Source organism: Diabrotica virgifera, chromosome 2 (genome assembly GCF_917563875.1).
Source record: "Diabrotica virgifera virgifera chromosome 2, PGI_DIABVI_V3a".
NCBI lineage: Eukaryota > Metazoa > Arthropoda > Insecta > Coleoptera > Chrysomelidae > Diabrotica > Diabrotica virgifera.
Genome location: NC_065444.1, coordinates 75,450,733 through 75,464,305, shown reverse-complemented (window position 1 = coordinate 75,464,305; position 13,573 = coordinate 75,450,733). Strand labels below are relative to the sequence as shown.

The 13,573-nt window shown below is 34.9% G+C and overlaps 1 protein-coding gene across 1 annotated transcript in view; it reads right to left on the bottom strand.

Moving 5' to 3' along the window:
* LOC114333517 (DC-STAMP domain-containing protein 2-like) overlaps positions 1-13,573 on the bottom strand; it is a 186,374-nt gene that overhangs the window by 138,221 nt on the left and 34,580 nt on the right. Inside the window, exons 3-4 of the mRNA XM_050643805.1 lie at positions 8,085-8,244; positions 947-1,210 (exon numbers count right to left, since the gene is read on the bottom strand). Coding sequence (XP_050499762.1) covers positions 947-1,210; positions 8,085-8,244 — 424 coding nt within the window. The remainder of the gene's footprint in view (positions 1-946; positions 1,211-8,084; positions 8,245-13,573) is intronic.

The window sequence follows — 13,573 nt, the reverse complement described above, 5'->3', positions numbered from 1 at the left end:
TCAATATTTTATCTATGTTAAAACATTTCACAGGGTGTTCCGAACTTTGAGAAATAAACACAGTATGATTGTTGCACCCGGTATATAATGACAATTTACCTGTCTAGAAATAATATTATTATAGAAATATTGCTAAAGAATAAGGCTATAATATACTAAAAAAATCACTCAAATCGGACAACAGGTTTAGAAAATTCGAGACATCTAACTTTAATAATTCATCGAGTGACCCGATTTTTATGATCGTAAGTGTATATTAAAAAAAAATCTTGTAAAAAGTACCACTCCTTCTAGTGTAGGAGAGTATACAATGTCTGCAAAATGCATTTTTTTCTACATCCATTAATCCTAAATATGCTAAAAAAACTAAATATTAGTGTTACGAATAGTTGTAGTTAGGAAACGTAGATGTCTGTCGCCTTGGGATGGCGGTTGTTAACAAAACACCGGTTTTCGGTTATACCGTTTTGTTTACCTACGGTTTAACCTACCGGTTATAACCGGTCAAAAAACCGGTTGTTCCAAAAACCGGTGTTCGGTTTTTTTAGTCACAGCCAATACCCAATAGGTTACATTTACATTGCGCTTCAGTTTGCAATACTCCATTCGAATGAATATCAGTCTATATCAGTATAGCAATCAGTCATCAGTGTTGTGAAATCGGTTTCAGTCAGCTTAAAATTTCTCATTTACGCGCGGTGGGGGAAAAACTTTCACATTTTTCTCTGAATTCAGTATTTTTTCCACTTACCCGGTTTTTCACCGGTTATTACTTTAAAAAGAAAAAACCGATTATAACCGTGACAAAAAAACAACCGGAAAAACCGATTATTGCAGAAGAAAAAAACCGGTTTTAGGTTATAACCGGTAGGTTTTTCCCATCCCTACTGTCGCCGTAGAACTGCCGCGTTACTATACGTCATGGAACCATTTCTTACATACTTACTTCTTATAACTACGCCAATGATGGAATCTTTAATAAAATCGACAATGATGCAAACGAAGTCAAAAATCTTCACCACGTAGCAAACTGCCTTAACAATGTAAGTGACGGAGCACATCCAACTGAAAAACGATCCTAATGTGGCGTTGCAGTCTGCGATGGCATTGTCGAAGACTCTGCTACATCGTTCAAAAGGAGTGCCTAGTTCTTTGTTACAGATATTGATGATTTTTGCCAGAAACATGAAGGCTGATTTAATAACTCGAACTGAAACATAAATACAGGAACATTTTAACATTATTCACATTAATAAATATAATATAATATGTGTAATACATGGAGTAGTATAGAAGATATTTATGTACAAAGGGCTTGATTAAATGACCATGCCTGGGAGCGACTACCTTTCAAACACGAGGACCTCTCTGGCCCAAGTGATTGTAAGTTACAGATGGTATACACATCTGCCCACGGTGCATACAAACTTTGTGTCATACTAGTTTGTTATCTTATTCACAATATAAATATTTTTAAAAACAGAAAATTTATTATAGTAGAGGAGGCAATAACGTCATTATGGTAATAATGACAAACACAATTAAACATCTGCTGTTTATTTATTTTTATTTAGCGTATAAGTATAAGGCTTAAGTACATCGCAGAATATATTTAGATTTATGCATTATACAATGCATCACAAACAGATGTCCAATTTTTTTATATATTCGATTGACCCTTCGGTTGCCATTACAAAGTCAATAGGGTCGCCTGTGTATGCTCTGCGTGGGCAGTCCTAAACAATGTAACTGATCGTCTGTCTTCCAACGCCGCAGTCACAAGAAGGCGAGGGGAGTTTACCCCATCTATAAAGGGTGTCGGCGCATCTTCCACAGTTTGTTCGAATTCGATTAAGGGCTGCCCAAATCTTACGGGGACGTTCAAATTCGCCAGGTTTTCCTATGATGTTCGGTAGACTATGGTAATGCGGATCTGTCCTACTTTCCCAATCTTCTCTCCATCGGGTATTTAAGTCAAAGTTGGATTGCTGCAGCGCTTGAGCAGATTGTAGAGGGGGTAACCTGGATCGGAGGCGGTTTCCAAGAATATCGGGAATGTCGTTGTGGACTAGAAGCTGGCGACTGTCCATTATTTTGTTATATTCTGTAACCAATGCATGTTCGCGGCGTAGGTTGGGAGGTGCTATATTACTAAGGGTAGGTAGCCATATTGTAGGGGTGAGCTTAATTGTGCCTGTTATCATACGCATAGCACGGTTTAGTTGGGTGTCGACCAGGTGGGTACGCCTGCTATTTAGCCACACTGGAGCACAGAATTCTGCTACCGGATATATCAGGCCAAGAGCAGAGGATCTTAATGTTGATGCTGTGGACCCCCATGTAGTGCCGCAGAGTTTCTGTATTATATTGTTGCGTGTTTTTAATTTTGCTGCTGTTTTCGTCAGGTGTTCTCTGATTGTGAGCGTTCTGTCTAGAGTAACCCCAAGGTATTTCGGGTATTTATTGCGTTTTAACAGCTTGTTTTTAAAATACACTCGCAATTCTCTGTTTGCCAGCTTGTTGTTGAGATGAAAAGCTGATACTTCAGTTTTTGTAGTACTTGGCTCTAGTCTCCATTTCTTTAGGTATTCGCTGAGGATGGATAAGTCATTCGTGAGAGTGATTTCTGTAGTTTCTAAAGATCGGTGGCTTGTTGCAAGGGTCCAGTCGTCAGCATATCCAAACTTACGAGATTCGGTTTCAGGCATGTCAGCAATATAGAGGCTGAAAAGTAAAGGGGCAAGGACAGAACCCTGTGGAAGACCATTGTTAAGTTCCATCTGTCTACTCGTCTCCTTTCCCATTATAACCTGGAAGGCTCTATTGGTCAGCATGTTGTCAATGAGGTTAATTATCTGTTTGCAGGGGATAATACGGGCCAGTTTATATATTAATCCCTGTCTCCAAACAGTATCATATGCTGCAATTACCTTTGTTCGCTTAAGTGAGAAAGGAATGTTACCTGACTGAAGTATATCATTAAAGAACATTGCAAGCCACTGTTTCGTGTATGTCCCACTGTGTATCAAGAACTCTGGATGGATACCATCAAACCCAGGTGCTTTACCTGGTTTCATTTCTTTCAGCGCATGTGTGATTTCAGAAATAAATATTTTTGCTGAATATTCGGAGTTCGTTCTGTTCATTTGTTTTAATGCCCTTAAGTCTCTTTTCACGTTGGTAGTATGTATTCGATCTCGTGGAGCTCTGGATAGAGATACTATATGGGAGGCAACCTTGTTAGGAGACATTTTAGACTCTCTGGATTCCAGCTGGTTAGCTCCTCCAATGTTCCGCAACAGAGATCATGCCTGCCGGCTTGATTTTTTGAAGTCAAGGTTTTTGACAGTCTTTATCCATTTTTGGCGTCTAGCTGTATCGATGTTGTGTAAAAGCTCATCGGTTATTTCTCGGTCACCACTTTCGAGAAACTTCGTGTATAAGTCTTCACATGTTTCAGTCCATCCGGGCACATATTCTTTGCGATACCCCCTAGGGATGGTTTCCTTGGCAGCGCTTATTACTGCACCCACAAACCTCTCATAATGTTTGCTGGTTGGAGGGACCCAGCTCAAGGTCCGATGTTTTGTCTCAAAAGATACCAATGACAGACCACTAACAACTGCGAGCAGTGTCCTTGCAGACTTCCCACATACTCAACATCGCCCTGTGCTTATCACGATCGGAATATAAATTCCAATAATTAGATCATATCCTCGACCCAGGTCTGGGTTATATTATTTTCTCCATGCAGCTGATTTAAATGTTCCTCTATCTTTGGCATCAAAAACTAGATATGTGTTTTGCTCTTCGGACCATACTACTAGTGCCTCCCAATTTTCATCATTCGTGGTGTACTTCCACATTGCGTGGTGGCTGTTGAAGTCGCCGATGTATATAGTAGGATGTGGACGAGTCTTTAGCACTTCTGGGTTCCATGTAGTGGCTGGAGGTTTGTGTATGTTAACTACGGTAATATCTCCAATCTTGGTGACTACTTCATGTATATTATTTTCATTGGAAGCAGAAAGCAGGAAACCATTTTCTATATTGCAGCGAATGTAGGTTGCGACGCCGTAATGTTTATCATAAGTGGCTCCCAGTAAATCGTAGCCAGGTATTTTTCCCCTTAAATCAAGCTGGACTTTGTCTTCAGTATGGGTCTCTTAGGGTGCAGTACCTTAGGGCAGTACCCAGGGTGCACCACATGGAGGCGAACTAGCATTACACCCCCTGCTGTTATCAAACCTAAAAAGTGGAAATATGGGAAAGTTCCTATATTTTTATTTTTATATACCTATTTAAAAAAGTTGAAGTTCCCGACGAAATCGCAAAAAGTGGAAAAAGCAACACAAAACTTGTTATCGCAGAAATGGAGAGATGCATATAACAGGGAATACGACAAATTACTAAATTGGATGGCAGAAAAATAATATATTAATGAAACTGTCCTGCTTGGATACTTCGGCGATCTAGCTGAAACGTTTTCTCTCAGTTCCTTATTCGATTACCATAAGTTAAGCGAACGTTTGAAGCAATAGTTAAAAAGATATCAGCCAAAAAATTTAAAGTTCTGTATACAGATGTTATTCATTTTTATTTCTATTAGTATTACTCCTATCTGAGTAACGTAGGGTCCATTTTTCGTTAGAAATTGTCCGCGCTGGACAGATGGAATGTGAATTGCAAATCATAGAATTTCCTCATTCTATTTTGCTGTAGCATTCACTTGGCTTCCATTTGTAGAAGCCATGGAAGTGTAACCAGAAAAATGGCCCGGATCAGGTATTTAATTTATTATTATTTTATATTTTATTAAATTAAAATCTTTAACTTGTATCTAGCAGATGTCGCTATGATACACAGGCCATTTCGTTAGTTACAATTCAAGGCTAGTAGTTTGTATTATCTCAGTTTGGTTGAGAGATAGCTCCATATTATGCATTTTCTGATGAAAAATTAACCGAGTTTTACTCGGTTAGTTTTACTCCGAGTTTTACTCGGAGAGTTTGAATGAGTTTTGAAACCGTTCGGTCAGAGTGTTTGTAGCGCTCTCTAAACAAACTGAAATATAAGACGGCTTTTGCTTCGTGTTGCAAGGGAATGAAACTGGTTATTCATTTTTAAAACATAGACGGAGAGGCAGCGCTGAAAAATCTCTTTGAATTTACTAAAGCTAGATTTTTGACAGTTGATTACTGTGAGTGTGTAGAAAAACATACTGCGGTCTGTCAAGCGAAACGTGGAACAGGGGTTACTGAGAGGGTATCAAAGCTGGTTTCCTACGAAGGTAATTAAATCCATTTACTAAGGCTGAAAATCAGTACACACATTCTAAATTAAATATAAATAAAAAATATTATAGTCGGTCAGCTGTATGACGGGACAGAGCCGGTCGGTCGGTCCCAATAATCGATTGAAATTTTTTCGTCCAGCATGGATTTACTTGAAATTTTCACAGAAGGTAGGGAATAGTCCAAGGATCATTTTCTATATTATGCAGGTATCATACGCTAAAACCTGGGGGGTGGTTGCCACCTCATCTCGGGGGTGGGAATTTTTTAGTACATTTTAACCATCTAATTCGATGGAAAAAGTGATTCTAAGAAAAAATGTTTTTACATTTTCTTCAAAACTAATATTTTTTGAGTTATTCGCGCTTGAAAACAACAGTTTTTCGACGAAAAAATCGACTTTTTTAGAGGGTTTTTTGAGAATAACTCGAAAAATATGCATTTAATCAAAAAAACTGTAGATATCGAAATTGTATCTTTTAGTAACACAAATCAAATTCTTTTACAATAATATCTATAAGACCAATACAAACCGAAATGCGGCATGTTAAAGGTTAGCTTTTTTCGTCAAATGCATAATTTGAAATATTCAAAGCCAAATAATGGGAAAATTTTGCATTTTTCGAGGAAAACTTAAATATTAGTTTTTCAAGTATACAATTAGACCTTTCAAAAAAAATAATAAAAAGTTTCTAGCATGAAAATTAAGCGACTTATGATCAATAAAATGTCGGTACCTGCTTTTCTCTACGAAAGAATCAGTGAAAACAACCCCCTAATTACCTTACTAATTCAAAATTGGTCTTCACCTTTCTGTAGTTCCTTTTATATATACAGTGCTAGTCAAAATTCCGTACCCCCCCTCGTATCTTTTAAACGATTATACCTATAATAGTGAAAATAAAGTTGGAGGGAGGAAATAAACGGACGTAAGCTTCTTAACTAGTTATGACAGGTGACGTAATAGTGACAGATGACTTTACAGCGCCACTGTGACAGATAATTTTAAATGGGACCTTATGACAAGTGACACATCATTTGAAAGGTATTGAAAATACCTTTTCAGACATATTAATTTTGTTTGAGTTTAAGCTAATTTTGATGAATAAATGAAATAATATAAAAATGTAGTTTCGCATTTAATTAATAAAAATTCTAAATTCCGCCAATGATTACTTGTCAAAAAGGTTGATGTTGTCGTAAAAACTACTAGAGAATTGAAAAACGTCAACTTTTTTGACAAAAAAACCATAGGCGGACATTTGAATTTTTATTAATTAAATGCGAAACTACAATATTATGTTTATTTAATTTATTCACCAAAATCAAAATTAACTTAAACTCAAAAAAATTAGTATGACTGAATAGGTATTTTGAATACCTTTCAAACAAGGTATCACTTGCCATAAGGTCCCATTTAAAATTATCGGTCTTCTTCTTCTTCTTCGTTTTTTTGGCTTGCATACAAGTGCATCTGCCAGCACATTTCATGTAGGTTATGCGAGTCTTGCTTATCTAAAATGCTAAAATTATCGGTCACAGTGGCTCTGTAACGTCATCTGTCACTATTACGTCACCTGTCATAACTAGTTAAGAAGCTTACGTCCGTTTATTTCCTCCCTCCAAATTTCACTATTATAGGTATAACCGTTCAAAAGATAAGAGGGGGGGTACCGACTTTTGACTAGCACTGTATATTATGAATACACTTAAGGAGTTTGATCTATTTAAAATGCCTAATTTTGGAAAAATTGGAGTTTAAAACAAAATGGATTTTTTGCAATTTGGTATTTTTCACCTTTTGCTTCAAAATATCCCCGAAAATACTGAAGAAACGAAAAAAATTATCAACTACTAAATTGTTGCTTTTTGAATGACTAAAATTACCCTGTGCATAGATTTTCCTTACAGTGAACAGTTAGCCAGATATATAGCTGTTTAAACCCTCTATGTACCAACAAACACCCCCTAATTCGAGCCCTTTATAGCCTCCCCAATTAAAAACTAAAGCACGTTACGGAATTTAATTTACACAGTCTTATAGATCTTTAAAAATCCTACAAAGTCATTTTTGAAGAAACTTTAGAATATTTTTCGAGGTATTTTCAAAAAACCATTTAAAAAAGTCGATTTTTTGGTCGAAAAATTGTTATTTTCAAGCGCGAATAACTCGAAAAATATTAGTTTTACGAAGAAAATGTAAAAAACATTTTTTTAGAACCACTTTTTTCATGGAATTACATGGTTAAAATGTAATAAAAAATTTCCACCCAGATGGAGTGGCAACCACCCGCAAGGTTTTAGCGTATGATAGCGGCATGATATAGAAAATGATCCTTAGACTATTCCCTACCTTCTGTGAAAATTTCAAGTAAATCCATGCTGGACGAAAAAATTGCGAGCCAAAATGCTTCATTTCCTCAATCGACTATTGGGGCCGACCGACCGGCCTCTGTCCCGTCATACAGCTGACCGACTATAATAACTTTTATTTATATTTAATTTAGAATGTGTGTACTGATTTTCAGCATTAGTAAATGGATTTAATTACCTTCGTAGGAAAGCAACTTTGTTACCCTCTCAGTAACCCCTGTTCTACGATTCGCTTGACCGACCGCAGTATGTTTCTCTACACACTCACAGTAATCAACTGTGAAAAATCTAGCTTTAGTAAATTCAAAGAGATTTTTCAGCGCTGCCTCTTGGTCTATAACGCTTTAATATTATTGTAAACTTACGTTATTGCATTTATTATTATTTCTGTTTTACCTAAAAATTGTTAATACTTACCTATACTCATCACAATCCTTTTAATTTTTATTAAAATTTCTTTAATTTGCTTTATTATCTTCTTCACCGTTTCTATCACTTTCTTGATGGCATCTTTAAGTGCATAAAATGGTTTCTTGATGACTTCAATTATTTGTCTCACGACTGTTTTAAGTTGCTCCTAAAAATTACACCAAACGTTTGTTATTATATGAACCATTTATTGGGACCGTGCAAGTTCGGAAAAGCGACACCTGGTTTCATAGCTCAGCAATATTTTTAGCACTTTTAATTATATTGGCCAATTATATTAGTCCTGGTTACTGGGTAATTGTCAAGGCCATAGCTCAACAAAGAAAAAGAAGGAAAAGTAAGATTAAGGAAAAGGTAAACATTGTACTACAAGCAAAATACCATTAATTAAATTCACTTTAATAATTGCATATCATATCAATATTGTGATATAATTTTTTAAATTTATAACACATCATTGGCGAAATAACATTTTCTTCAGTGGCATAGGTATGAAATATACGTCAATTTGACAACTTCAATTAACAATATGAATTATTTAAGAAATATATGTTAAAAGGAAACAGTGGCGATCAACAGGTAGCAAAAACGCGTTCCAAGATTTCGGCTTTAATTTTGAATATTTTTTCGAGATATTTGGCACACGTATTCGTAATACCGGGTGTCCACTTATATTTTCCCCCATTTTAACTGCTTATAACTTCTAAACAGCTCAAGATAGAAATATGCGGTTTTCGCTGAAATGTTTTATTTTAGTAAAAGTTTTGTCTGAATGGACTGAATTTTTTATATCACTTTCAAATACGAAAAGAAAAATGGCGGATTTTTGAAAAAAACGTTGTTGACTTTTTTTTAATGGAACACCCAGTAATTGAAAGAAAGGTCATTCACCTATCCAGCGATATAAATTTTTTCAAAATCGGTTGTCAAATCACTGAGTAATTAATTTTTAAAATGAGAGGTGCAACTTGGATATCACATACCTAAATAACATAATATGTGATTTCCACATTGCATCTCTCATTTTAAAAACTAATTGCTCAGTCATTTGACCACCAATTTTAAAAAAATTTATATCGTTGGATAGAGAAATGACCGTTTTTTAAAGTTTTTAGGTAAGTGACCATTTTTTATGTCGCTTTTTAATAAAAAATGAAGGATTTTTGGAAAAAAATACGTTGTTGACTTTTTTATTGAAACCCCCAGTATATTTTTTTGTAGCTTGAAAAAACGGTCATTTACCTATCCAGCGATATTAAATTGTTTAAAATCTCTTTTCAAATTACTGAGCAAATAATTTTTAAAATGAAAGATGCAATGTGGAAATCACATAACATAATATCATTTTGCTTAGTTATGTTATTTAGGTATGCGATATCCACGTTGAGCCGCTCATTTTAAAAATTAATTACTCAGTGATTTGACAACCGATTTTGAAAAACTTTATATCGCTGGATAGGTGAATGACCTTTCTTTCAATTTACAAAAAAATATACTGGGTGTTCCATTAAAAAAAACTCAACAACGTTTTTTTCAAAAATCCGCCATTTTTCTTTTCGTAATTGAAAGCGATATAAAAAATTCAATCCATTCAGACAAAACTTTTACTAAAATAAAACATTACATCGAAAATTGCATATTTCTAACCTAAGCCGTTTAGAAGTTATAGGCAGTTAAAATGGGGGAAAATATAAGTGGACACCCGGTATAATAAAGAATGGCGGTACAGAGCCTAATTTGAAAAATATATTATTTTGTGGAAATTACTCTGATATTAAATACAATATAAAAAACGAGCCTGTACCGCCATTAAGAAGAACAAAAAAATACACTTTCTTCAAATAAACTTTTTTATCCGATGCCTAGATTTTGTGTCATTTTGGAACTACTACAATTTTTTATTTCATTAATAGTTCCAAAATGACACAAAATCTAGGCATCGGATAAAAAAGTTTATTTGAAGAAAGTGTATTTTTTTGTTCTTCTTAATGGCGGAATAGGCTCGTTTTTTTAATATTGTATTTAATTACAGAGTAATTTCCACATATTAATATATTTTTCAAATTGGGCTCTGTACCGCCAATCTTTATTATATTACGAATACGTGTGCCAAATATCTCGAAAAAATATTCAAAATTACAGCCGCAATCTTGGAACGCGTTTTCGCTACCTGTTGATCGCTACTGTTTCACCTTAAGAAAGTTGCAAGATTTGTCCGCTATAAGCGCACGATCGTTTCTCGTATCCCCTCCAAGTACTTGCACACAGCGAATTAAAACTACTGTTTTCTGAAGCTTTATAAAGTTTTCAATAAGAGAAGAGTATTACGAAATAACTTTAGCAGATTTTGAATGAGATAATAAAGAGTACTAATCCTTTGAAGGGCGGTGAAGAGCGGTGGTTCTTATCGTGGTACAAAAAAATAGATATGGATGATTCCATGACAGGTGAAGGTAAGAAGAAAGCTACTAAAATAGAGGAGTCGAAAGTTTTAAATGTATTTAAAACAACAAAACAAATACTAAGAACACCAAAAAAAAAAAAATGAAAGCTTATTAGACGCAAGGATAAAAATGATAAAACAACTAATGAATGGCATGAAGGAAACTAAGGAAGAACTACACGAAAAGCATGAAGATAGAACAAATATAGGTCAGGAGATCAAGGCGGTTAAAAAAGAATAAAAAGAATATACAAAAGAAATAAAAGATCCGAAGAAAGTCAATGAAGAAGCCGTGAAAGGAATGGAGCAACTAAAAAAAGAGAAAAAATAGAAAGTGAAAAACGAGTAAAAATATAATATGTACAAGGACTTACAATAAAAAGTAATATGCAGGAAGAATTGCGAGAGAAAATGACGAATTTTATCAACAAAGCAATAACAGTAAATGAAGCGAAAACATTGGGAGCAAAACACGTTGGTTAAGTTAAGTAGTGGGGAAGAAAAATATCAGTATTGAAAAATAAAAATAAGTTGAGGAATATGAAAGAAATATCTATATGAATGACAATATGACCAAAGTAGAAAGAGTACAAGAAAAATCAGGAACTATGTAAAGAAAGAAAGAAAGAACAAAAGGAAAGCATGTTAAGATTGTGAAACGAAATTGAGAAACAGAAAAACTGAAAAAATAAGAAAAATAATTTAAAAAACTAGCAAATACTAGGTGATTTAGTGAAACCGTACGATTTTACAACGCTGCTGACGATAAAATAGAGGATCCGTGGGCTTGCGACGTAAACGTTATGAATCTAGAGAGTGGGAAGTTTAATTATCATGGAGGCGTGGTCTTGTGAATAACGCGCATTTGCTGTGAAAGCTTATTACAAAAAAATGGTGAAAGTTTTGTGCGTGTACAACGAGAATTTCGTTTACACTATCATTTGCCACCCCGCGCTGCAGTTCCGTCTAACATGGCTATTAAGACTTGCTTTAGGAACTTTGAAAGTAGTGGTTCAATATCGCAAAAAAGAGTGGCCGTGACAGAACTGCCCGCACATCACAGAATATTGAAACGGTGCCAAATTCATTAAATGCGAGTCGTCGTAGGAGTCTTCGAGCACTCGCGTGTAATGAATTTGGCACCGCTTCATTTTTCTGTGGCGTGCGAGCAGTTCTGATACAGCCAGCTCTTTTTTGTGATGTTGAACCACTACTTTTAAAGTTGCCAGCTCAAGTCTTCTAACTTGGTCTTGTGAACGGGGCGGCAAATGGTAGTGTAAACGAAATGCTCGCTGTACACGTACAAAACTTTCACCATTTTTGTAATAAGCTTTCACAGTAAATGTGCGTTTTTCACAAGACCACGTCTTAATGATAACTAAACTTCCCACTCTCTAGATTCACAACGTTCACGTTGCAACGGGCTCCTCTATTTTATCGTCAGCAGCGTTGTCAAATCGTACTGTTTGACTGAATAACCCTTTAATATCGAAAGTGATAAAGCAATGGTAACGGCAAGGCATGGAACAGTAAAATAAGAAGAACAGAGTGTAGCAAAAAATTACAGTTCAACAAATGACAATATATACAGATACGAACGTGGAATATCAGAGGATCGTTTAAAGAAGAAAAGCTAAAGCACTTGGCTGTAGAAGTAAATAAATACAAATTTGATATTATAGAATTACAGGAACCTAAGCAGCTAGAGCAAATTGGAGTTGAAATAGATAACTATATTTACTTTAATAGTGGGCATACAAATATAATGTTGGGAATAGGCTTTCTACTCAACAAACAATTAAAGGAGTTAATTGTTGGGTTTAAAGCAATACATATTAGAGAGATTATCTATTCTAAGAGGAAGATGTAAATTCTAAAGTTTTTATAAGTGACAAAGAAGACCTGGAGAGAGACGCTTAGACAGGATTTGTCGTTGAAGAAGATTATTCTTAAGTCAGGCAAGATTCAGTCTCTGGCAGTTGATCGTAAAACCTTTGTACTAAAAATAGATATTTAAGGCACACTCATATAGAAATAAAAATACCCATTATCAGGATTAGCTGAACTTAAATTTCTAATGCCTGGTTGCACCAACAAATCTTAAGCTCCAGCTTAGCCCACCTCAGCTTATAGATAGAACTCATCTATTTTAGCACGTCTCAACTGATAAGTTTAAGGTGCAATCCACGTGGAAATCCATTGTGGCAAGCCGAAAATTGAGCTAAGACTCAATGGTGCAACGCGTATATTTCGTAAGCTGAGCTTAAGGCACGTCTTAAGCCTAAGATATGTTGGCGCAACCAGGCATAAAAGAAGGATAAAAGTAATATAAAAAAATGCGGTTGAAACTAGATCCATGTTTTAATTCGTTAATTTCCTTAAATATTCGTTTATACAGGGCGGTTCATCTTATTCGCCTCGGTCTCTGTACGGAAAACCACTTGATATTTAAAAAAAATTCTTCACAGAAATATACAGGGCCATTAATACTACAATCTAAAAATAATGTGAATTATACAGGGTGCTCCAAAAAAGAGTGGTATATTAAAGTTATATTTTTTCTTATGGAATGCCCTATACGTGATGACATTATTGAATTGACCTTAAAAAATAAGCTATACTTTCATAAGGGTTCCCTATACCTAAATATAGGGTGTTTTGATTTATTTCGATTTTTATAAAAATGTAAGGTTTTAGAAAAAAATAAATATCTACGAATCTGAGAATCAGTAACAAATTCTTTCTTGGATCTTAATAATAGATTATTTAGCATACTTAAACAGATGCTTATTGTAACAAAGTTTCTTTCAGGGTGGTCAAAATATGAGATTGTTCTATTAACAAATTCAAGCTGTAATTACTTACTTATTTTAAATAGAATACCCTGTATCTTACTAGTCTATCGCGTAGAAAATTTACTTAGCTTTCAATTTGTATAAGGGTTTCCTATACCTATTTTTTACAGGGTGGTCAAAATATTAGATTGTTCTATTAACAAATTCAAGCTGTAATAACTTACTTATTTTAAATGGAA